Source organism: Branchiostoma lanceolatum, chromosome 17 (genome assembly GCF_035083965.1).
Source record: "Branchiostoma lanceolatum isolate klBraLanc5 chromosome 17, klBraLanc5.hap2, whole genome shotgun sequence".
Taxonomy (NCBI): domain Eukaryota; kingdom Metazoa; phylum Chordata; class Leptocardii; order Amphioxiformes; family Branchiostomatidae; genus Branchiostoma; species Branchiostoma lanceolatum.
Window position 1 is genome coordinate 8,258,017 of NC_089738.1, and position 24,790 is coordinate 8,282,806.

General features: G+C 39.2%; 1 protein-coding gene across 2 annotated transcripts; it reads left to right on the top strand.

Annotated features, from left to right (window-relative positions):
• The first annotated feature begins 5,541 nt into the window (after positions 1–5,541).
• Positions 5,542–23,274, top strand: LOC136423485 (hyaluronan synthase 2-like). 2 transcript variants are annotated; one of them, XM_066411652.1, is made up of 2 exons: positions 5,542–5,694; positions 20,807–23,274. In XM_066411652.1, exon 2 carries the CDS (start codon positions 20,807–20,809, stop codon positions 22,493–22,495), a length of 1,689 nt encoding a protein of 562 aa, XP_066267749.1. In that variant the 5' UTR covers positions 5,542–5,694; the 3' UTR covers positions 22,496–23,274. The 2 variants fall into 2 exon arrangements, with proteins under 2 accessions (XP_066267749.1, XP_066267748.1); XM_066411651.1 differs by lacking the exon at positions 5,542–5,694 and adding an exon at positions 14,113–14,304.
• Positions 23,275–24,790: the final 1,516 nt, after the last annotated feature.

The window sequence follows — 24,790 nt, forward strand, 5'->3', positions numbered from 1 at the left end:
TCCAAGCCTTCTCGAGTTATGGTGGTCGTTACAAACATACATACATACAAACGCTACCCTCTGCATAACCTACTCGGCGAAGGTAATTATTCACTTCTAATCCATGTAGCTATTAAACTAATTAAAAGCCATGGACGAAATTCACGTCTGTGGAATAAGTGTTGTTAACTGTCTAGTCTACTATAGCCACTTTCTCGTGTCTTCACCACGTGTCGGGAGTGTGTCTGGCATATGCATGATCCCAAATTAAAAGACTTCCTAAGAAAACGAAAGGCATATCCGCCACACAAGACGGCCCGTTTTCCTGTTGACTAACCCTGATGACAGACATGCCCACACCTCCTGTCGCACAGTGTGCCTCTTGGGCACAGACCGACACGTGCAGACGACTAGCCTCAAATCCGCGCTTCCTACATATTTGCTAGCCTCTACCAGGCTTCACAGGTCGCTGGAAAAATCGTAGAAATTGGCAAAATAGACGGATAACATACCAGAGAAGTTAGTCCGCTATAGAAGTTGCCCGTGGACGGGATATTTGACCCACTATCCGTACCCGACTCCCTTAGCATACTATTCACTCTATTTGGCCAATTTCTACTATTTTCCAGCCATCCGCGGGGCCTAGTAGAGGCTACATATTTGCTAATTCAAGGAAAATATACATTCACAAAAAGTGAGGAAAGTTTTGATATCTTATTAGTTACTTGGTAATCCTCAAGATTTTCTGCCAATTTGGGGAAATCTTTCGGGTGTAGATGTATTACCATTGATAGGTGGACACGTTTTCTTTTTCTAGCCTGGGTGCCATATGCATCCTTCGTAGTAACCACTGGCTCAATCTTTTCGCTTACTAAACCACACTGTCTCAATTTCAAACAACGGATAGCAAGCGAAAAGATCGAGCCAGCGGTTACTACAAAGGATGGTGGTACCCAGGCTATTGCTTTTCTACGTTCGTCAGCTCAAGCCTACAGTTCAACACTAATGTAGACCCCACATGTATGTACTGGGCTCTTAGATACTGTGCTCAGTTGGGTTAAGGCGGCCCAGGAAGTATTATTCTGTACATATATGATTATACTCTGTAACTATCGATAGCCTTGTCGCACCACGATGAAACTTCACACAGTTTTAGAACTACTTAAAACACATTGAATAAAGGTGACTTAAGTTTTTCTACTGCTGGATTTTGGGTTAGAAATACACATTTTGGTTTAAAAAAACGTGTATTTTATGAATTTATGCGCGCAGGCGGTAACATCACCTTTCATCATAATATTTTGCAAGGAAAGAGCTAACCCCATACAAATTATTTTTGTCCGAGGCTATTTTGTTTGAAATGACGATTACATTGTTTTTTTGGGTCAGAAACATCAGAAACAGCTATTTTGGAGTCATTTTTTATTGAAAATTCGCCCCAGTTAAAAATAGATAAAATCTATGCAAAATAGCCTCGGACAATTTTGATAAGAAAGTGATAATAAGTTACATTTGATTACTCAAAAGCTGAATTCTGTTGTTTTGAGCTGCGCGTTATTGCGTAAAAGTCATAACCCAAATCCCACACAAGCAGCTCGTTGTCTCCCGGGTAATCCAACACCTGTGACGTAACGGCCGTTCCATTCGAACACCATATCGAACATATAGAACTTCCCGTTCTATTTGGAACACCTCCGTCAAAACAGCGCTAGTAGGACTCGGCGCGGCTCATGCAACATTCGTGGAGGAGACAACTTCCAAACCATTTGATTGAAACATTTAGAATGTAATACAATCCGAATTCTGGCCTATAAAACAATTTTGTACTTATACGTACACCTGAGATGATATATATGATTGTGTTGTGTAATAGACCTTGTGCTCCCCGAAATGCTCCGTGGTGGAACATTTCGAACCGTGTTCGAGTTCGGCCGCGCCGCTGGCCAGGCACGCGGCCGAACTCGAACACGAATTTTCGAGCCTGGGCTGCCTTAACCCAACAGAGTGGTTAGCCGCAGGCCGTGTGTACTGAAGTTGATACACTTCATGGTGTGTTGAAAGGGTCTGAATCAGAGGTTAAGAGACTACAGAGTTTATCAGATACAGATGTGTACGATAACCCAGGTTCAAAGACGTTGTCTGTTGAACTTATATGAGCCTAGTTTAAATCATGATCCTTTGAAAACGATTACATGCTATGCAGGATTGTAGGGGGCGTGGGGAAATTTTCATAAAGGAAATGAAACATTATGCAATCTAAAATGACGTGAGTGACGCAAGCATGGGATTTAGGGGAATCGGCGGAAATCTTTAATCAAAATACTTATTATTGTGCACATTTTGATGCTGCAACTAAGAATGACTTGTTAGAAAAAGATGGATGGATTAAGATTTTTTTTAAATCCTAAACCTAAATCCAGACCTCTCTTGTCTGTCCTTTGAGTTTCTGATACTAGTAGCATTTGTTTCTATATTAAACGGAATCTTTTGTGATCGAAAGTAAGAATGATTATAAACTCAAACTTTCCTTTTCATCAAATTCAACTCGTATATCAAACATAAGCTTCTGCAAAAAAAGGGGACTTGCAGGGAAACGATATAACTTTCAAGAATATGAGCGGAAATCGTTGATTAAGAGGCGTGTGTCTCGTACTACCAAGTGACAAAACCACAAGTTCAGAGGTCACGACTGAAAGTATTCACAGCTGTCGGGACCAGTCAAGGTCATGGCCGAAACAAAACACTCCCTTCAACATCCCTCCAGCAGCGAAAACCGCACAGATTCCAAACTTATGAAAATCTGAGGAAAAAACGTGCTGATTTAATCGTAACTTTTTTAGGAGCATGCGAGCTTGGGCCAGCTGTCAGAAAAATACGCACGATATCTTTCCTCGCAACATCTGCTTGGAGATAAGACTTACACACTACTGCTGTCTGTAAGTCAACGTGAGCTACGTTGTCATAGAAACTACAACAACATTGGCCTCACTCCAAAGTTATCTCTCTCTGGGCATCAACTGTACTTGGCCTTAAAACGCAGCAAGTAAGAATGTCACAACAACAATGTCCAAGTCAGCCAAATCTTTTCGTTATTTGCAATCGTTGTACATCTTTGGCTTCGAATCTGATAAAGTATATTTTGTTAATTATGCACCTTTATGTTTGATAACTTGTTATAGATCGTAGACAAATGTCGTGGCAAGTTGTTTCTAATTACCCAAGACAGTTTGCATAAGACGATTGTCATCTAATGACTCAATTTCTACATTTGATACTTTCGTGCCTTCAGGGGGGAGGGGGTCATTGACCTTGCTGTAATGTGTCTGTTACAATCATCGCCAACTCGTAGGTGTAAAGCAGTGTTCTAAGAAGTGTAGTTATGAGGGATGGGTGAAGAAAGGATAGCGGGCGTGTGTGAAATGGAATTCAAAACACAAAAGACCTTTTTGGAGACTAAAAAATACACAGGAAACGTTTGATAAGATGACTTGCATTCCCATAAGATAGTTTTCAAGTCGTTCGGTATAATATATCAAGTAGGCGCAACTATAGATACTTGGTGAACATTAAAGGCGTTTAACAAAAAGACATTGCTAGCCGAAAGTATAATTTTACTGTAGTAAAGAGAACAGAGGCGTGAAAATAATTATATCAGAGAAGTAGCAGAACCAGAAAGGATAGGGAATGGGTTTGGAGAAAGTAGCAATAGAGTGGTAAGGTGTTGTCTCTGCTATGGTGACGACGATTTGATCATTCTATCTATGCTTGATATAAGAAAAAGTAGGTACGTTGTCACATACACTAACGTTAAATCATAAGATACATATTTTCGTGCATTGAAAGTAGATTAAGTTTGGATCACTCGCCCGAAATGATGATGATTAATTATGAAAGAAAAATGCACGATTCAACATAGACAATCAAGGCCCGTGTATGTTACTATGTTTGTGTGTTTGTTTGCTGTCGCTGTCCATGTAACCGGGTTTGATTTTAACCACGATGTTTGCAGAACTGAGCCTTCTCGCAAGTATTTCGCCAAATATCTTTTCCACGCTTGGGTAGTGTAAATCGCGTCCTACTGACACTACCTGACGTAAAAACGTGTCCGTACTGAATAGAGGATCCGTTGCGTCCAGACGCAAGTGTTCGTGTCTTTACTGAGAGGGATATACTCTCGAATGTGTGTTTGTTAAACTGAGTTAAAGGTGAATACAACGTGACAAGAAACTGTTAGAAGAAGTTAAATACACGAAGTTGTCTTTAAAAAAAGGTGCAAATGACTGTTTGCAGCTAAACGGGTCAGTAGTAATCTATTTCTGTATTTGTATCTATACGGTCGGAATAACTGCCCTTCGGCGTAACACACCAGCTTCGCAGGCACGCGGCGCGACAGCAGCTGGTTATATTACACCAAACGACCTCTAACACTTGAACTGAAAATATACTGAATGAGGTTTTGGTGTTATTAATCAACAAGAAGCACTAGACAAGAAAATTCATTTTAAGTTCGGGAAAGTACCTGTATCTCTACTATATAGTCGGTATAAATGCCCGGTGAGGCGTACACACCAGCTTCGCAGGCACGCGGCGCGACAGTAGCTGGTTATATTACACTGAACAACTTGTCACACCTAACCATTGCATATCTTTAAAGAAAGGTAAGCGTAGTTCAAAGCCATCTTGTGAGGATATGCTCCTACAGTACTTGCTAGCACCGAATTCCACTCTATGATACTTCAGTGGGGCGTATATACGAATAGGTATCATTTTTTTAGCAAGTGGACGAGCCCAGCTCTCTTTTCCTGTCTGCAAACTTAACGCATGTGTCATATGTCCCGGGATGTCGTCTCAACTTCCTCACAATAACGTAACGTTACCACGTACCCAAAGGAGGGGCCGAACCCCATTCATCGGCGTTTTTCATCCACGCCAGCGGGCGTTTTTTTTCTATGAATCCACGCCCAGAATTGTCTGAAAATACGTAAGGCCGCCAGTAAGTAAATTTGAAGGATGACATCCTTCGCAGACTTCAAATTTGATGCGAGAGGGCGAAAAAACATGATGGGCAAAACAATACATGCCATTTTTTTTCAAAATTGACGCTGTAAACGTTGCAACAAGAATTGAAGCGACAAAACATGGTATCACAGCAAACCAGGCTTTTATTCCTGCATTCAAAAAGTGCACAAATTTAAAGTGACACTAATGTTGTAGACTCATATCTAACTTATCATCTCAAAATCAGACAAAAATTAATGAACGCGGTGATGTCATCCATAAATTGTATTTGTTGTAGCCTAATCATCTGCTACAAGTGAGAGGAGGTGTGGTACCACACCCACCTGATTTGCATAATGCCGTAAGTCCTTTGGACAACACCTGTCAGTTACGATCAAAATCTTATTTCTACCGGAACGTCGTCCAATCGCGTGTCTCCTTTCAGAAGGGTGGGTCCGTTCTATAGCTTCCAGTATCATACAACTGGGTGGTGTTTTACAGAATGATTCAGTTTTAAAGTTTTTAGAGTACGGTGAACGGACACTTAGGCTCGGTGGGTCTCTCGTGCATTTCCGCGGCACACCGTCGTGAAAGAATATCCCTAGCGGAACAAAGTCACCCCCGACCCGTTAAGAAAATTTTCTCACCCGTTACGAGAGTAACCGACCTTTATCGGATCATCTCACCTAAGACGATTGTCGACTTTAAGAAACCAAGGTGAGCAATTTAACACATTTTCTTAGATGTTAAGGAAATGGTAATTCTAGAATGGTTTCTTTTTTTGGGCGTTTAAGATTCTTGGAGACTTTTGCCGTTCCTTGTAGTGACGATACTACTACGGTACATGCTGTGAGTTTTACAGGTCCATTGAAAACCAAGAAGGTGTATTTGGTCTCGTGTTTCTGTTAGTCTATTCACGGTTTAACGGTCCTGCTTTATACCTTGCAATTTCTGGCACTAATATTAAGACTATAATTCTATCACTATGGCCATGATATGCTTTTTATTTCACTATTGTTATGACTGAAAGGGTTAGATAGAAAGTTCAAATAAAAGTTTTGCTTTTTGGTGTTTTTTCCTCACATCTAAATGGAATATGATGTGAACTCGATGGAGGAAAATGGCAAATACAGCTTACTTATTTTCGCCATTACCAATAAGTGATATAGGATAAAGTTTAGAAGAGTATACCGCATATAGTACTTCTTTATTGTGTACGCTATATTCCTTCAGGTAAAATAGTTATCAACCCTGAATTGAGTTGATTTCGTTTTTCCCTCCAACTATCATAGAGTGGAACTCGTTGCCAAGTTCTGTAGGAGCATCCTCACTAGTAGATAGTTTTAAACAACGCTTGCAGTTATATGTGGAAACAGGTCGAGCGGTGTAATATAACCAGCTGCTTCCGTGCCGCGTGCGTGCGAAGCTGGTGCGTTACACCGAAGGGCGGTTATATAGATATAGATACAGACATTTTGCTCCTGGCCAGTACCAATTCATGGCAGATAGAATATTATAGTATGGGGCCGAATGACGTGAAAACAATGGAAACTTTATTTGAAAAAGAAGGGGAATTCTTTTCCTATTGTTAAACTTTATTCTCTAGACTAAAAGTGAGAACTTGCTGACTAACGAATCTAAAAGTCAAGATCAAGATGACGATGAATCATTATAAGTTTCTTTTTTTCATTTCACCGCCGCTTGTGTATGAGCGGATATGATAGGATACGTCACTTCCGGTAAATGGAACATGGAAAAATTTCTCAAAGGAAAAGAATCACCATGCCTTTAAAAATCATAAGACAAATACTGCTCAACATTTACAAAAATATACCCTCGCCAACAATTTCAATTTTTTCAAATTATCTCGAAATAGTTGTAATTCCCTTACACGTGCCGCGCCTTTCTTAAACAAAACGTCATGTGTTTTTTTTTCTCCCCTAAGAAAGCTTTTTACTTAGAACCATTAGACATGGCTATGGACCCGTGCATTTCTGACAGTTACTGTTTCATTCACTCGTCTTTACAAAAGGGACATCGATTACTTAATCACTTGTCAAATAGACTTAGTCGTATCGTTCAATTAACTTTGCCAATAATGCAGTTCTGAAACTGTTTTCCTTTGTAGTAGGACTGTATCTTTTTGGGTGCACACTAGTGTATCGAGTGTTTTTTTGTCATATTTGTACATTCCGAGTTGTGACGTGTTTTCGCCTTTATTTTTGTATCGGCTGACCGGTAATTGATAGGTTTTCAGTTCTTGAAATGAATCGTGAAGAAAGAAATGAGGGAACGAACGAATGACAAACGAAGGAAAGAGAGAGATAAAATCAAGATTTTCTGAGTTAATTGAACTTTTAAAATTCCCAATTAATATGAAACGTCATTGTACAACATTGCGTTATTCTAAATTGATGTGTATCTAAATGAGAGAATTTTTACGAATTAATTTGATCGAAAAATCACAATCCTAAAATGCAATCCTAAAACATCGTCATTTTATTTAGATCCACAATTAGCTTTTCAAGACATCATTCCCGAATAGTTTTTATGATAATCCATTCATCAAAGAATTTCTCAAAAAGCAGATGCGCACAACACCTGTAAAAGGGTGATCTATTCTCTGTCTTCTGACTAAACAGAGGACAACAGACGCTAACCATGTACAGTAGACTCTATCCTGAAGAGATCGTACTTATAGACAACAACACACTGGTCCAAGTGTATCGAAGAAGATGGCGCAGTGGAAATCCACATCACAATTATGTAGGTGAACTATTTCTATCCTTTTTCCTCACTCCCAAACACTACAGGGATAGTACAACACGTGGTCTTTGTAAACTGATCAGGGGTTGACTTATTTACGTGATGAGGCACACACACATTGGTACGGTTTTTTGGTAGCCATGACAACGGATATTTGCGTACGGATGGTCCAGTGATGGCGAAAGAAGGGGATTGGCCCAGTGTTCCGGTTGAGGACAAATTCTTCAGCCGCTCCTTTTGAAAACACCTTAATTGCTCTCACCCCTTAATTGGACGTTAGACATTTAAAACAAATAAAGCTTTTATATCAGTTTAATCTTTGTTTGCTCAAGGTTTACTGATGTATTAATTTCCATAAACAAAATTCTGTCTTGTTAAATCTTGTTGTTTTTTTCGTGTACTCCAGTGTTGTTGTGAAACACGAAGTTAATCTTGTTAACAAGTTAACTGTTTGGTTAGTAATTTGATAGATCTAAACCGTTGCCCGCATTTTAAGATTACGTGATATTAGACCTTTTTCTACCTACGATTGATACTTTTCTAGCAGTAATATATCTATGAAATTACAAACTATGGTGTTTTACTTTATGTTTTACCACATTTTTTTTCAATCTTTGCTTATAAAATTGTATTAGCGACAAAAGGGAAAATTGATTGACACACGCCCTTCACAAACATGATCATGAGAATGAAATACGGTACATTTTTGCAGAATTGTGCCAATTTCTAAAACAGTTATAACTTTGTTGTTAATATGTCTTTGAAAATTAACAAACTTATAGATCTTCATCAGTTGACGTTTTTTTATGCATTATCTTTATTTCTGCATATCAATTATGATAATAAATTCATCGTTACATTAATATGTCACTAGATTCACGCAAATATCCTAGCCAGAGATAGATACATTTTACTCGTAGCGATCTGTAGAATCTGATAATCAAAATGACGTGTTGTCAAGTCGTTCATGTTACCGCAAAAATACGGTTGCTTTTTCTCGAGATGTCTCCGCTGATCTGCCACCTAATCCGTACAACAATAACCGGAATGCTGTTATTTTTGTTTTGTGCACTGGTGCGAGACCTTAAGCATGTTTTCCCTATAGGTTGTCATGTAACCCGCATACAGATCGTCCAATCAAGACCTCTTGAAGCTTTCATGTGCTTTCTTACGTTACAAATCCTAAGGTGTTGGTTGATTTCTTGTCAATCACTGTTGACTTGTGAGAGAAAGGGTCCTTAATCCAACAGAAAGACCTCCTACAAGGCTTTGATCCGTGAATAAATACATTAGTGTGAAGGTGTTGTCATGATATCGTATCGGGTTCCTGGGTGATTCTTCAGTACTTTGATGGTAGATGGTTCATGTATTTGATACCACAGTGGGTCCGTGTGCATGTCGGAAGGGCGTGGCGTTTGGCCCAGAACCCAGAGGTCCTGGGTCCGAATCCAGTAACGTCACCGAGCTTGTGCCCTGGCCTTGAGAAAGGCACGTACGCTACACGACATTCCTCACTCCACCCAGGTGTAAACTGGGTACCAGACTTTGGTTGGGGAGGTAAAAGGTGGTGGGAGGAGGGTGATGGGCTCCACCTTCCAATACCGTACCCTAGACACAGTGAATAACAACCCACTGTCCCTATGGTCTCAAAAAGGCTATGGGGCTACCTTTAAGTAGGTTAGGAAACGCCCCTTTAACATGCGCGAACGTCGTACGAAAGGATCACGACAGCAAGTAGGGGATATTCTTGGGACAGTTGTGTATGTGTCGTACAAATATAGACTCTCTTCTGTCGGAAATAGTTGTCGTAGGCCCACTGAAGACCGCACGAAATAGAAAATCGTACGACGTCCATATATAGATGTATGACTGCGGTTTAATTTGTAGACCAATTTTGGTTTATAATTTATATCAGTCTTACCAAGTCATGAATAATTTGAACGCTTGTTGTCTTCTCTTCTCTTACGTTCCCACCTTTTTCCCTCGTTGTTTGCAGTAACGGATGGCAATTTGACCTCATTCAAGCTCTGTTCCTTAGAGACCCCCATTTATCAGGATAGGGTAAACAGGTCTCTCCGTTAGGCCAAAGAAGACAGTTACAGTAAGATCCGCTAGGAGCGCATCATTGCCGTCCTTTTCAAACGTCAATCACCGGTTGTAGGATTTGCAGAAACCGCAAGTTGATAGCACATCTAGGGACTATGCAAAACGATTCCATGATAAAGTTTTGTTTCTATTTACTCAATTGTCACCACGTACAAATGTATGTAAGAAGACACAAAGACCACTTCATTAACGTTACGAGTTCGAATCAGCTTGTTTTCTCCCAAGTCAAAAACATCATGCTACCTTGCGTATGCTACCTTGGTATAGGCTAAGAAAATAAGTCGTGCCCATTCAACCACAACTATGAAGCTAACGTTATATACTATATACTTCACTAGTAACTTACGGGACATTTCATTCGTGCTAGAAGACCTCTGTGCCCAGGTTTCAGGGTGTATATCATCGTGAGCATACTGTGTCTTTAGCCTTTCGACAGTAGCAACAACCAAAACCACAGAACTGTTGACACCTTGATAGACATCTCGTAAACAATTGATTACATTAAACAGCCACTTGATGATTGGTGCTTACTTATTAGTCAGCAGTCGTCCACCCAATCAAACAAATCAGTAACGCACAGCACCTATCATCCTTAGCTAGGGGGAGGGGCACGGACTGGTGTAAAAAAACTCGCTCAAATGTACACAAAGGAAATGAGAATTGAATATGTTTGTCGTTGTAATATTGACACTCAGATGTGACTATTTACAAATGATTTGCGGTGTATAAACATATCAATGCATCCTTCATCAAGTTATTGCGTTGCTATGGTGTCTAAACGCGTGCTCTGTCTTGAATTGAATTAAATTGAACTACGTCATCGGTAAACTACGATAATCTTACAATTGTTGTATCTTACAATTAAGGCACGTTTAACGGATGCTTCGCATACCCTCGCTTTGCTTAAGCACCTATCTCACTGGACTCGCAACGCGTTGGCGACCTGGCTGCGTGCTAAATTGGATTTATGTTACCTTTGACTTCATAATGGGAATATCATGTAAAACGTACAAGTATCAATAAAAGACAACGAAACACACAAAGCGTAAATATATTCGTTTTTCTTCGATGAACTTCGTTGAGCGCGCTGCCAAATCGCTCGGTCGCAGCAAGGTCGCCAACGTATCGCGGGTCCAGTGATATAAGCCCCCGACAAGCCAAAAATGTACAAAAGCTCAACTTGTTTGTTACTGCTAAATACAGTGTAGGGGGTATACCTTGTCAAGGCCATTGAAATTATTTACGTCCCGTCTGTAATTAGCATGCCTCAATATTGCTTAGAATCAAAATTAGATCCGTTTGTTTCTTATAATTACTGCAATACACACAGTAAAGCGGTGTATATTAAGGCCTTTACTTTTATTTACCTATCGCTAGCTCCGTTCGTTTGTTACGTACAAACATAGAGCAATCTCCATGTGATTAAATACCTTAATATTGCTTACAAACAAAATGAAACCCTCTTGTCTGTTACTGCAAAACACACAGTACAAGAATGTATTCTAAGACTTCTACCTTTATATACCTATCAGTGGTGCTTGAAATACTCCCATATTGCTAACATGCAAAAAACGCCCTATTTGTTTGTTTCGGCAAAACACCTTTTCGGTCTCCAGGTACCACAGGTGAGTTAACAATACGGCAGGTGGTCCATCTTCACGTCAGGTGAGAGTCAATACTGGTCCATTTTGATTGACAGTTGGGAGGGGTCGATTCAACCGGTCCCCTTAAGATCCTGATGTAATTGGGCAGATGTGTACTTAAGGGTACGGCGAGGGAATAAACCAATAGTGGAAGGTGTTTTGTACATTTGATAAATTGTTTAGGCCTTGAACTTTCAGGATATGAAAAAGGGCCTTCGATGCCAATTACGTATTAGTTAAAATGATACTTAATATTCTAATAGTTTATGTATTAAGCAAGTAAGCAAGGAGGTTTATGTATTGATTACTATATGGACCTTACTTTTGCGCGTAGGATATGACAAAATGTCAGAATCTAGGCTAGTTTTAAATGAAAGCTCTTGAACGTTTTTAAAAGAACGTCCGCGCTAAATTTGACGTACGTCCCTTAATTCACAATGTACTGTCCAATGTACAAGTAGGTCTAATACACTGCTATTTTTCTTTATAAAGAGAATGTAAATTGATAGATATATCCTTAGGGACTATGCATTTAATTTGATGGGTTGATTGTTAATTTTTAATTTATTGATCAGGATTGCATAAAGACTAGCGTATGAAAAACGTTAAAAAGTACGGCGTGAAATTTAAAAAAAATCCTAAGAAAGGACAGATATAGAAACCAGCAGAAATCATTACACAAAAGTTTTCATACAACCAACCATGCTTAGTTGCTCAGTCCTAAATCTAGAGCTATCAAACAGATAGAAGGGCGGTTATGCAAATATTGACGGGAGAATCCTAACAAGTTTTTGATTGCCGACTTAGTGACCAATATTCTGTGGTCGTCTGGTTACACGTAGTCTAGGTAAGCAACAAATACTGTCTAGCTTGGTAACAACCAGTGGCAATCTAGACACAAATATACAGCTATTTCATGTTGACTAAGTTTTCCGTTTACTAAAAACTAACAAGAAATATAGCATGACAGAAATCATTTTATCAATAGTATTGCAGAAAATTTGCACTTTTTTGGGTTCAGAAGCAAGTGCGAAGAAATGAAAAAACAAAAACAAATTAAGACCGATCGGAAAATGTTTGTCGTCAAATAGGACATGTCTTCGGATGTTTACTGCCCAACTATCAGTGTGTACAGGGAAAACGAACGAATTCAGTTACGCTAAGTTTTTTGTGTAATTGTGAATTTAGTTGCCCCAAAATCAATATTTCTGAAAAAAAAATTGTCGGAAGCAGTGCGTTTATTACTTCTAGTGATGTTCTTTTTCTTCGAATAGATAAGATAATCGGACACATCAACCAACGATTTTATTTTGTTTGTTTTCATTAAAATCCTTTAAGCTATGTCGTTGATTCTAGTGTGTGTATCTATCAATTTTTATACCAATTCATCTGAAAAGACAAGTTGCTTTGAAATTATTTTTCACAGAAGACAACGACAAGACAAACAAGACGGATGTTTTGGTCTATCGGCATGGGGATGTGCAAAACATATCAAAACACTTACGTCATCGTCCCTAATGGTTATAAAGGCGTCATGAAAGTCTTTATTCAGCTATTCTGTATCTGACATAAGGCATAACAGCAAGCAGATTTTATGGATCACATCCTCGCAACAGCAAGTCAATTTTGTAGATGACATCCTATGCAGACTCCAATATTTAATGCGAGAGGGAGAAAAAAACAGGATTGGAGCTACAAAATATGATATTGCAACCAATAAGTCTTTTATTCCAGTTTTCAAGAACTGCACTGGTGTCACTTACCGAGTTGGCAACTACACGCATGGATACCACACTGGTGCCACTTTTACAAGTACAATAAAAGCTATATTTACAACACGACATATTTCCCCATTTTGGTACTTTCTTGTCATTTTGACCATCTCCGGAGGGAACACAAGTTCTCGTTTTTCTTTAAAAAAAACAGGCGAAAAATAATGATGTCATCAATAAAATTTACTTGCCGTGGCCTAATTGCTAAAAAAACCCACATCTGAACTTGCTGAGACATTGGCGACTTACAAAACCCCAAAATTAACAACTACCGTATAATGTGTGTCCCACTGTTTGCCCCGTCGCAAGACCATCAGCACTAGTCGATAGACCCTTCACAAACATGTGTACCTGACCTGTCACAGACTAACACCCCAAACGACTCTACTCGAACCCACTTGTGGACTCTAAAGTAGCCTGCACTTTATAGAATACCGGGTCCACCTTTGTCCTGACCTCTGACAAAAGTGACGAATCATCAATCAACTCTCAAACACATCGTTTACTCAGGGGGAAATAGCAAATGTACACCCTTTTTTCCTCGGGGACCATGCGTGAGACACTAATCCGTTTCGTGGTGGTCTTTCTCATTGAAGTGAAATTAGGCATTTTATTTACTAATTTGCCAAGGTATTAGTGTAACATCTTTTGATTCTTGAACAATCTTTCATCCTTTGACTCTGTCACTGTTACTAATAGTGGAGAAACAAAGCGTTGATATTATGAGGACAGACCCGTCATAATTGTCAAACGGACTGTCCCTACGAGAGTAAATATGCACTACCCGGCATGCCTCTTCCCAAGGTCCTTGTCGCCAAGAGTCCACATCACCTTGTGATATTGAAGACGTGCGTACGTCTTAGGAAATGTCTTGAACATTTATCTCTCGCTTTAAGACGAGAATTGTGCTTGTAGTATCCTATAGTTCTGACTGCAAACGTGGTTTAGTATCGGCGGTTGGCGATGTTTACGCATTCTGAAGGGCTGGCTAGGACAGGTGGTTTTGTACAACTAACTGTGGTGTCGCGACCGGACTGTCTGTGAGTGTTCTTTACATTATCATTATTACACTGCACGTGTATATGCTTGGTTCTACGGACGTTAGCGTGTATTTTAGTTGAAGGTGGTATGGCTGATATAATAGAAAACATTGTTGGAAGAATTCTTAACTATGTATTGGTATCAAAGTATATGTTTCACTTTCAGAAAATATTTTTTTCACATGTTTGTGCAGCATTCGATCGAAATTTCTGATATCTTATGTAGGAGTACCATCAAGTCAAAAGTAGCATTTTCCTGCAGCAGTGACTTTTGTAGCATCTTATTTTCATCTTAAACATTCTTCAAAGGTTAACATGGACTTAGTTAAGATATACCAGTAAATCTTTTGTAATCTATAAGAATGTTTAGATGTTTGGCTTTGCGTATGTGTATCTGATGTTTTGGACGGAAAAGTCGGAGACTTGAAACAGAGGGCAACGCGGCTTTTTAGGTCAGTTTGTTCGATTTTTCGATTTTCTTCACAAGTAGCTACTCGCAAGGTTTCATTGATAAAAAGCTGACCTCCGGACAGGGACGCTTGTCTCTGTAGTAGAAATCTTGGAACGCGAAAGAAAAACTTACATTAACACCAGTGTAGGTAATAGATTTATCTCAAAAGTTACGTTTACAATTTCTGTCCACATAGTGATTGTACACACAAGTGCTTGAAAATGCCAAGACTCATTAGAGCTTGGTTACATCCGTCGCACGATCGTCGTACGATGGCAAACGGATCTATCGTACGAAATTCAGCTGTCTTGTTTCGGAAAAGGCGATTCACACACGCGTTTTTGAGTCGACTTGGACGGTGGAGTCTATTCAGGACTGTACAAGGAGAACCCTGGGCAATTTAAGTAGCGTTTTCTAGTAGGAAAACTCTACTTGAACATCCCAAAGCTCCTCACACACAGCCCCGAGTCGACTCTGAAAACTTGTGTGTAAATTGGGCCTTAGATCTTTGTCTGCGACTGGTTCTGTCACAGCCTGCTTGAAAATTCTACGACATCAAAATCGTACGACGGCCTACAAATAAAACCTCGCAGTTGCTGTTTCAGATGAACTAGATTCATTAACGTTTTGTACTCTTACGATATGATTGAATCTGATTGACTACACATTTTGCTACCGTGACAGTAAGTTCAGAAATATAATGTTAAATCACATAGTTTGTCATTTTCCCTGCAATGGAGAGGGTAGCAAACTATTTTAGTGAGTGAATATGATCGTTTTTGTTTCTTTCATTGATCTGCAACCCTTAACGTTTAGCAAACTGAAGTACCCGTTTGGCACCCCATTCTCTATTGGTTACAGAGTTAGGCTGCAAGGAGAAAGTTAAGATGTGATTTTGACAATAGCGTGGTTAATTCTTTTCTTGCAACACAATTACAAACGTTAGGATGCTATTCTTTTGGTTCCATTGGTTTGTTAATAAACCTAAACATAATCATCGAATACATGTATCTTAATTATTTTCATTAGAGAACAGAGTATAGCTTCAGAAAGAATCAACAGAAGTTTTGAATAGGAATCTGGACATTCTCTCTTGACGAAAAGCACCTGCTACTAATTAGGCCATCTCTCTACAGAGAACCTGACAATGCACGCAAACTAATTAGCCAAGGGTCACTACTTCTTAAGGCATGGGCAGGGCACTGAAGTGAATACGGCCATATTAACAACGCGTTTGACTCATGTACGCATTTCTCAAAATAGGAGTTTATGTTAACGCTGAGAATCGAAGGGCGTGCCTTTTTTGTGTACTCTTTTCTTAGCTGCGTTGGGAACTATGGTACCGGCACACTATAGAATGATTAGTCTCTTTCTTAGTGACGTGTAGTTATGCGTTTGTATATACACTTTAACCACGGAGGAAAAGTAACCAACGCTGTGTATGCAAAAGAAATGAAAGTGTTTTTTTAACTGTTAGGGTTCTATGAAAATGTCGGGGTTCTTTGCTTACTTTGCTCCCCAGTGGTGACGTTTTTTTTTTTACATTAGATTTAAGATTCATTAAGAAAGGAAAGTAGAGAAGAACATTTGTATGAAGGAAAGTTGAAGCAAGAAAGAAAGAACGAGAGAAAGAAAAAGCATGCGGTGGGAAGAAAGAAAATGAAAATAGAAAGTTAGAAAGAATGAAAGAACTAAAGAAAAACGAAAGACTGAACAAAGGGAAAGAAAAAAGAAGGAAAGAAAGAAAGAAGGAAAAAAAAGAAAGAAAGAAAGAAAAAAAGGACAGATATTATGTTCACATATTTTCCTACCTGTTCCACCTGTAATGACGAAAGACAGTTTTCAAATATTTCTTTGCTATACTACATCCATCAAGTAAAAACTCCAAGTCATTGTCTTTTGTCACAATTCCTTTGAGATGCCCTGACAACATATCCTAAGAAGGCGACACGTTAATCCCTCTTAATGATATCCAAATTTACCTGCCCTTGCCTGACATTCATAAATGTCTCTCTGACACAATAGTACTGTGCTGGTATCCCAGCAGTTAGCTCACTCTAAAACATGACGACAGAATTAGGGCGAGTTATTTGACCTAACGGTTGCTTCTGTCTCTAAATCCGTGCCACCGTCAATATAAATCATCACTAGCAACATCACATCATGGAACCTAATACGGGTTATTACAAATTTACAAGATAGCTTTGGAGAGATATTCCTCAGTGACTTATACATCCCCAGGAGTTTTGTATTTATTATAGTGTCATTGGAAGTATCATAGGCCAAGGTTTTCTATACAATAGAGTCAGCACGTAAATGTCAATGGAGATGTTTACTGGGTGAATGAACGTTTTAACCTTTTGTGTAGTTTCCGGACTTACTAATCTAAAAGTATCCCATGAAGTCTAGAGGGAAAATATGGTGTTTTTCCACCGTTTATCTGTAAGCTGTTTTGTGAATCTTCATTCAAGTTGATAGATGGTATTCCTTTGAGTATTGATCCCTGGAATGAAATGCTTTGTTATGAATAACCATAGAGATAAAATCATGACATGTGCATCGTTACGAAACATAAATATTCCTCTGGTTTCTATCATCATAATAGAACTTTAGAAGTGTACTACACAACGTTTTGTTGTAGCTATCGTACTAAGGGTACTAATTACACATTTAAAACATTTGATCAAAAATCAGTATATTATACTGCACTGTATCAAACGGTGCAGGGTATATTTAACAAAGTGCGCCTGACGCAATATATCAAAACGCCATTTCACTGTACTAATCATGCATAGGACAAGTTGTTAAGAGACAGCCCACATGCACATGTCAAGTGCGGACATGTGAACTTAACAAAACGCTTTGTGTACATTGACTTATTATTCTGATATATCACCTTGGCTTATAAGGCCATGTCGATTTGATTATATGGATGACATCCACGCGGGCATAAATTTTCATCCGTTTCCAAAAAACTAAAAAGGTTTTCGGCAATACTGTAAATCTTACAACTTGAGCAGCTGAAGAATGAGAAAATGTATGCTGTAAATTGCACACAAAAACGTTTCGGAAAACGGACACTAATATCGTAGAATGCCAAAGTCAATTTTAAAGTCAGAGAAGAACAAAAATGAAGAATCTATCATACTCGATGTGGTAAGTTTTGTTCATCCTTCCTGGCTACGTAGATTTTATAATGAATGTACCTTTTTTTTGCCAAGTGTTGAACCTTTTTTTATTCGCACGCTCGCATCAGTTTTGGTGTTCCCAGAGCTAGAGGATGTCATCCATATAATAAAACCAACATGGCCTAATCCCAAAAGAAAACCTTAAGACAGAAATATCGTGTAAGACAAGACTGATACGACCTTAATGGACAAACTGTGCAACTGTGGGACAACACGTCATCCTTGTTGTGACAGTCGTCATGGCAACATGTCGCGGGCAACGCCCACCTACTTACAATGGCTACAATTCGCTTTGTTTGCTGGGAACACAACCCATTAATAACGGGAGTCTAGGCTATGGCAGTGCTACAAAAGTACGTCTCCTGTGTGTAAAGATACATCCGCTATCAATTCCCGGTCCCGGACATGACTACAAAATGCTTTAAGTCATGGTTTTCAATCTTCAAAGCAGATGTTGGGTTTTGGCTTATTTTTGACGTCTTTTATAGGCGTTTTTGCCGGGCTTTCTTTTTTCATCGCGGTTTCTTTATATGGGGTTGGCGACATAAAGAGATCGTGACAAAAAAGAAAGTCCGACAAAAACACCTAAAAAGACTTTTACCAAGCCGAAACCGAACATTTGCTTGGAGAGTAATGATTTTCCTCTTTTAGGTTTAGTGGGTACAATTAGATATTTCACCATTGAGTTTAGGGACCGGACTTCCGCCAAGACGTTTTGTTATATTGTATCATTTGCTTCTTGCATATTCATAAGTTCATCATATTTTGTTTCAAGTTTGTAATCTATTTTGTTCACTCTTTTGTCTGTTGTATATATCATTAACTTTATCATATTTCGTTTTTAGACGTATATTCCATTTTGTACACTCTTATGTCTGTTGTATATATCATTAAGTCTATCATATTTCGTTTCAAGTTTGTATTCTATTTTGTTCACTCTTATGTCGGCCTGTATTCTATTTTGTTTACTTATGTGTTTTGTATATATGTTTAGCGGTAGCGCCTATATAAGTTTGTTAACTTGAGTGCGTCACAAATACGTCTGGCACATGTGTTCTCATTTGAATATCCGGGTGCCCTTCGACGCTTTTTGAAAAGTTACGAGGGTTCAAGCTAGGTTACTTTAGTTACGACTATAGTGTAAGTAGCTTTCCTCTTAATTTTTCTATCGATCAGAAACTCAAAATATTATGTTTTTGCATTTATTTAAAATCATTGAATATTTTGACAACGTGGTATCTTTTTTTTGCAATACAACATCTACCAATATAATTCCACCAGGCTACATAATTCCGCCACCCTGAAAAGTACGTCTAAACAGATGTCCAACCCAACATCCCCCAGTATAATGCACTCCTGTATATCTAAACTGTGCATACCTGGGGGGGTGCTGCACCGGAGATCTTTCAAACACACAGTTTTTTTTTTCAAAATTGCGGATTTATGTTACCCCATGGATTGATATTAATGGCTGCATTTGTATGTGTCGTTATCGTATTAGTATTCTTTAACCGAACTATTACACAACTCTTGACAGATTTGTGAGGAGAGTTTGACCTATTGATGTGTTTTTCAGTGATTCTATGTATTGTCTCGAGCGCTGAGTCACAAGTGTCGTAACCAATGGAAACGCGGTTACAGAAAGGTCGCTATGTCTTTGAACAAAACTGTTGTTTGGACAAAGTAATCCTCGTGACATTTAATCTAGTGGTTTTGTCCTAGTTTGGGAGACAAATGCCATGTAAACAGTATGACATATTTATCATAAATTGCGTTTTAATTTTGTCGTAAAATGTTTAAATTTATGTATTTCTTAGATCCCGTGACATTTAACCTATCGGTACGTTTTGTCCTGATTTTTTAGACAAATGTCATGTATACAGTATGACATATTTATCATAAATTGCGTTTTAATTTTGTCGTAAAATGTTTAAATTTATGTATTTCTTAGATTCCGTGGAACTTAACCTATCGGTACGTTTTGTCCTGATTTTTTAGACAAATGTCATGTATACAGTATGACATATTTATCATAAATTGCGTTTTAATTTTGTCGCGAAATGTTTGAATTTATGTATTTCTTAGATGCCGTGACACTTAACCTATCGGTACGTTTTGTCCTGTTTTTTTTAGACAAATGTCATGTATACAGTATGACATATTTCTCATAAACTGCGTTTTTGATTTTGTCGTAAAAATCTGTAACGTTGTAGATTCCTTTTATTTTCAAAAAAACATTGACGCCTAGGATACAACCGGCGTAAACTTGGAAAATAACTTCATTGCTGAGTCATCATGTTTAAGACGCAGTATATAAACCTTAAGTCGTTTGCGTCACCTCTTACTCGACCAGTAAGGACTTTAAAATGTCAGGGGTAAAAACTGACCTATCAAAATTACGCTGTTTCTGGTGGGTTCATTGATATGATAGCCATGAACGTCATGATATGGAGGAGGACGTCATTGTGCACACAAAGTTACTGTTTTCTATTAATTCATTTTATGTAGGACAAGGCTTTGTGACAGATATAACTGATAATTTAGAATCACTTGGGATTTCATTGGATGATAATGAATGTCTTCAAGCATAGACGTCACATGAGTGGGTCAGATTCATCAAGAATCTTGAAGAATTCCTCGGGGGCTCACTTGACCTATCAGCCGGCTGTTGTGGTATGTCTGTGGCAACCGCTAGTGGCAACCGCACAACCCAGCGGCTGCGTTCTTTCAACTATCTTGCACGTTACCGTGGTTGGGAGATCAAAGGGGGGAGCGTTTGTCAACGCAGCCGTCACGACCGTTTTTTTACTAGTGAAGTGGCGTACTGAATAGTAATGTGTTGACTTCTTTTGTTTCCATACAGATGAACTGGAAAACTGTTGTTCGCATCACCCTGACCACCCTCTTCGCGTTGTGTCTCTTTGCGGGGATGATCGTCGTGTACGCCATCGGGTTTCAGTTCGTGTTTTCCGGGGACGGCTACCTCTCCTTCGGCCTGTACGGGTCCGTGTTGGCCCTGCATCTCATCATCCAGAGCATCTTCGCCTTCTTAGAACACCGTAAGATGAACAGAGAAGACTTGCCCCCTCACCAAGGCAGACCGGTGGCGTTGTGTATAGCAGCGTTTCAAGAAGATCCCGTCCTTCTAAGAAAGTGTTTGGAATCTATCAGAGACATCAAGTATGAAAACCTAAAGGTTGTGTTGGTCATAGACGGAAACTCTGACGATGATATGTACATGCGGGACATGTTTGTGGAAATCATGGGGCCGCAAGACACGGACACTTTCGTCTGGAGACATAACTATCACGCCAGAGAACCGTTGCCTCAGGAGATTCCAAGTCTAGAAAAGGGCTCCAAACATTTAGAAGAAGTGGTCGTACCGTCCTTGCGAGACAACGGTGCTAAGGTTGTGGAAGAGATCATTCTAAACAACAGGAATTCGTGTATCATGCAGAAGTGGGGAGGGAAGAGGGAGGTCATGTACACGGCGTTCAAGTCTCTGGCCGACACCGTTGAGTACGTACAAGTCTGCGACTCGGACACGATCCTAGAGCCGACTTGTACCGACGAGATGGCGAAGATCCTCGACAGCGATCGGACGGTCGGCGCCGTCGGCGGAGACGTCCGAATCTGGAACGAGCGGGACTCGTGGATTTCGTTCCTCAGCAGTCTACGCTACTGGATGGCCTTCAACATCGAGCGCGCCTGTCAGTCCTACTTTAACGTTGTGAGCTGCATCAGCGGACCGCTAGGCTTCTACCGTAACGACCTTCTCCAGAGTTTTCTAGAAGACTGGTACAACCAGATGTTTCTTGGTCAACACTGCACCTTCGGCGACGACCGCCATCTGACCAACCGCATGTTGAGCATCGGCTACGGCACCAAGTACACGGCGCGATCGCGATGCTACACCGAGACCCCCGTGCAATACCTCCGCTGGCTCAACCAGCAAACCCGCTGGACCAAATCCTACTTCCGGGAGTGGCTCTACAACGCCATGTGGTTCCACAAACATCACATCTGGATGACCTATGAATCCATCATCACAGGTCTCTTCCCGTTCTTTGTAACTGTGACGGTCATCAGACTATTCTACCGGGGACGGCTTTGGGACATTCTCCTTATCCTCATCACCATACAGGCCATTGGTTTAATCAAGTCCTTCTACGCCTGCTTTCTACGAAGGTCTCCCACAATGGTATTCATGTCTATCTATTCCATACTCTACATGACAAGTCTGCTACCAGCTAAGTACTGGGCTATGTTGACTATCAATAAAAGTGGGTGGGGTACAAGCGGGCGAAAGAAGATCGTTACGAACTTTATCCCATTGGTGCCCCTCATAGCGTGGGGTCTCATTCTAGGCGGAGGTCTCGCGTATACAATCTACTACGATACCTTGGACTATTTTGACTACACGAAACAGTTGTACCTAAGCATTGGGTTCGCACTTTATATATTTTACTGGTTCGTAATGATCGGCTTGTATTCATGGAGAACTTGTAAATGCGGCTGCTGCCGGGATTCATACAGTGTTGAGGACGTTTGATGATGTAAGGATATCATATTTGACGAACGCCATATGTTTTGGTGAAAGATGTTTACTATTTATTGTGCGCAATATTATATATATTTTTGTAAAGAAGAATCAGGGACCATCAATATTTTAATAATGCTGTGAAATATGCGATGATGTCTGTCCGTAGTTTTAGCCCAAGATATTTCTAATGATGTCGCTAGTATTGTAAGACGCAGAACAAATAGTTAGTGTAGACTGTTAGCTGTCTCAGAGCAATGGAAAGTATAGCAAGCATCTCACTGAACTGCGCAAGCGACACGTTGGCGACCTTGCTGCGACCAAAATTGGATTTGCGTTACCCTTGACTTTGTAATGGAAATATTATGCAAAATGTACATGTATGACTAGAAAGACACAAAACACACACATCTTAAGACTATTTTTCTAAATCAATGAAATTCGTTGAGCGCTCTTTTAAATCGCTCAGTTATCGAGGTCGCTAACGTGCCGCAAGTCCAATGATACATCCGCTTATACATGAAGACAGTAATTTTCAAACATATCATGTGAAAATAAGATTCCCAAGTGAATTCTTCAATGACTGAGATTATACAGAACACAAGCTTATTTTTGTCAGGGGAGCAAGGTATACTTTGTGTACTTTGTTATTATGAATAAATAATGGAAGATAAAAGTTTTGTGTGTCTGTGTTATGCATAGTATTGTGAAGTGACAGAAAACCACCCAGCGAATATTATCGTTACATTAAGTGCACTTCATGCCATGTCTTAAAGGTGGTCATTGTGGGATTTTGGTGACAAAACTGAAAAAAATCTGGATAGCAAAATTTTTATGTTATTGAGATTGATAGATCAAGTTTAACACATATGCATCATCATTTCAGATTTCCTGAGTTTTTTGCACATTTTCACAAGAGTGTTTGCCCTGAATGTATATCATGTGATACAACGTACAATAATGCATCATCATGAGGTTAGGAAAAGACTTACAGTAGTCCCTACAGAAAGCATTCATCTGCATTTTCAGAAAGAATAACTCCTGTCTCCGATATTGTTGTATGAGTATGACGATTTGTGGCCTTGGAAATAAAGACATCGAACATTCACGTGAATTTTGCCTGACTTTGGTTGCTACATATTTATGGGAAGAAGATATTGAAAGAAGAGTGTGTATGGATTAGTAATCGGTCTGCTGCCTAATACAAATAAAGTTGTTTAAATTCTTAACAAACAAGAGTTCCACGAACTCATATCTCCATGAACAATTCTATTCATGCAAATGACTTACACATTGCTTGGTCATAAACACCTTTATCTAACTTACACATGTTGCAATATTGACAGTCCTATACTTTTCCAATTAGATGAATGATGGTGTTTATGCATTAATTATGCAAATTAGGAATTTATTTGCATAATTGGTATCGGTCGATGCTCCATTTTCCATCAACTACATATGTTACATGTATTTGAGTCTGATAATGGAAAACACTGCAAATATAGATTTTCCTCATAAGCTATGCAAATTAAGTCACAATTAGCATAATTTGCACTTCATTATGTATATCTCGGTCTAAGCTACCTGCATACTAAGTATCATATTGACAGTCCTATAATTTTCCAATTAGATGAGATATGGTGTTTTGCATCAATTATGCAAATTAGGAATTTATTTGCATAATTGGTATCTGTTGATGATCCACTTTCCATAAACTACATACGTTACATGTATTTGTGTCTGATAATTGAAAATACTGCAAATATAGATTTTCGTCATTAGCTATGCAAAGTAAGTTCCAATTAGCATAATTTGTACTTCATTGTTATGTTTAGCCATAAGTATGGCTAAACATATTGTTTTCTCTCATGTTTCTTCTTCTTCTTCTTCTCCTGTCAAATCTTCAAATCGATTCATCTCTGTCATTTTTTGACCAAATGACCTGAAATTTGGTACAGAGGTAATGTAGGCAAAAACCAATGTGCGTTCTTTTCCTTGTTTTGATATTGACCTTGAAAGTGATTTTATTGAGGTTTTTAGGCTATTTTTAGCATATCTTGGCCTCCTGCGCCCTGGTATTTCAACCGAATGACCTGAAATTTGCTGTTTATGTGGCTTGAACAAATATTTAAAGGACTACATTCCCATTTTTGGCATACATATATTCAAAACGATTTATTTTGGGCTTTCTTGACAATATTTGCCACTTCTGTCACTTTCAATACTACATATGACCTACAGGTCATTGACCCCGAGTGCCTTGCACCTGGGCAAGCTGGAAGTTTGCTTACGAGGAGGAAAGACCGG

Coding starts and splice junctions, on each gene's coding strand:
- LOC136423485 (XM_066411652.1), top strand. CDS start 20,807: ATGAACTGGAAAACTGTTGTTCGCATCACCCTGACCACCCTCTTCGCG.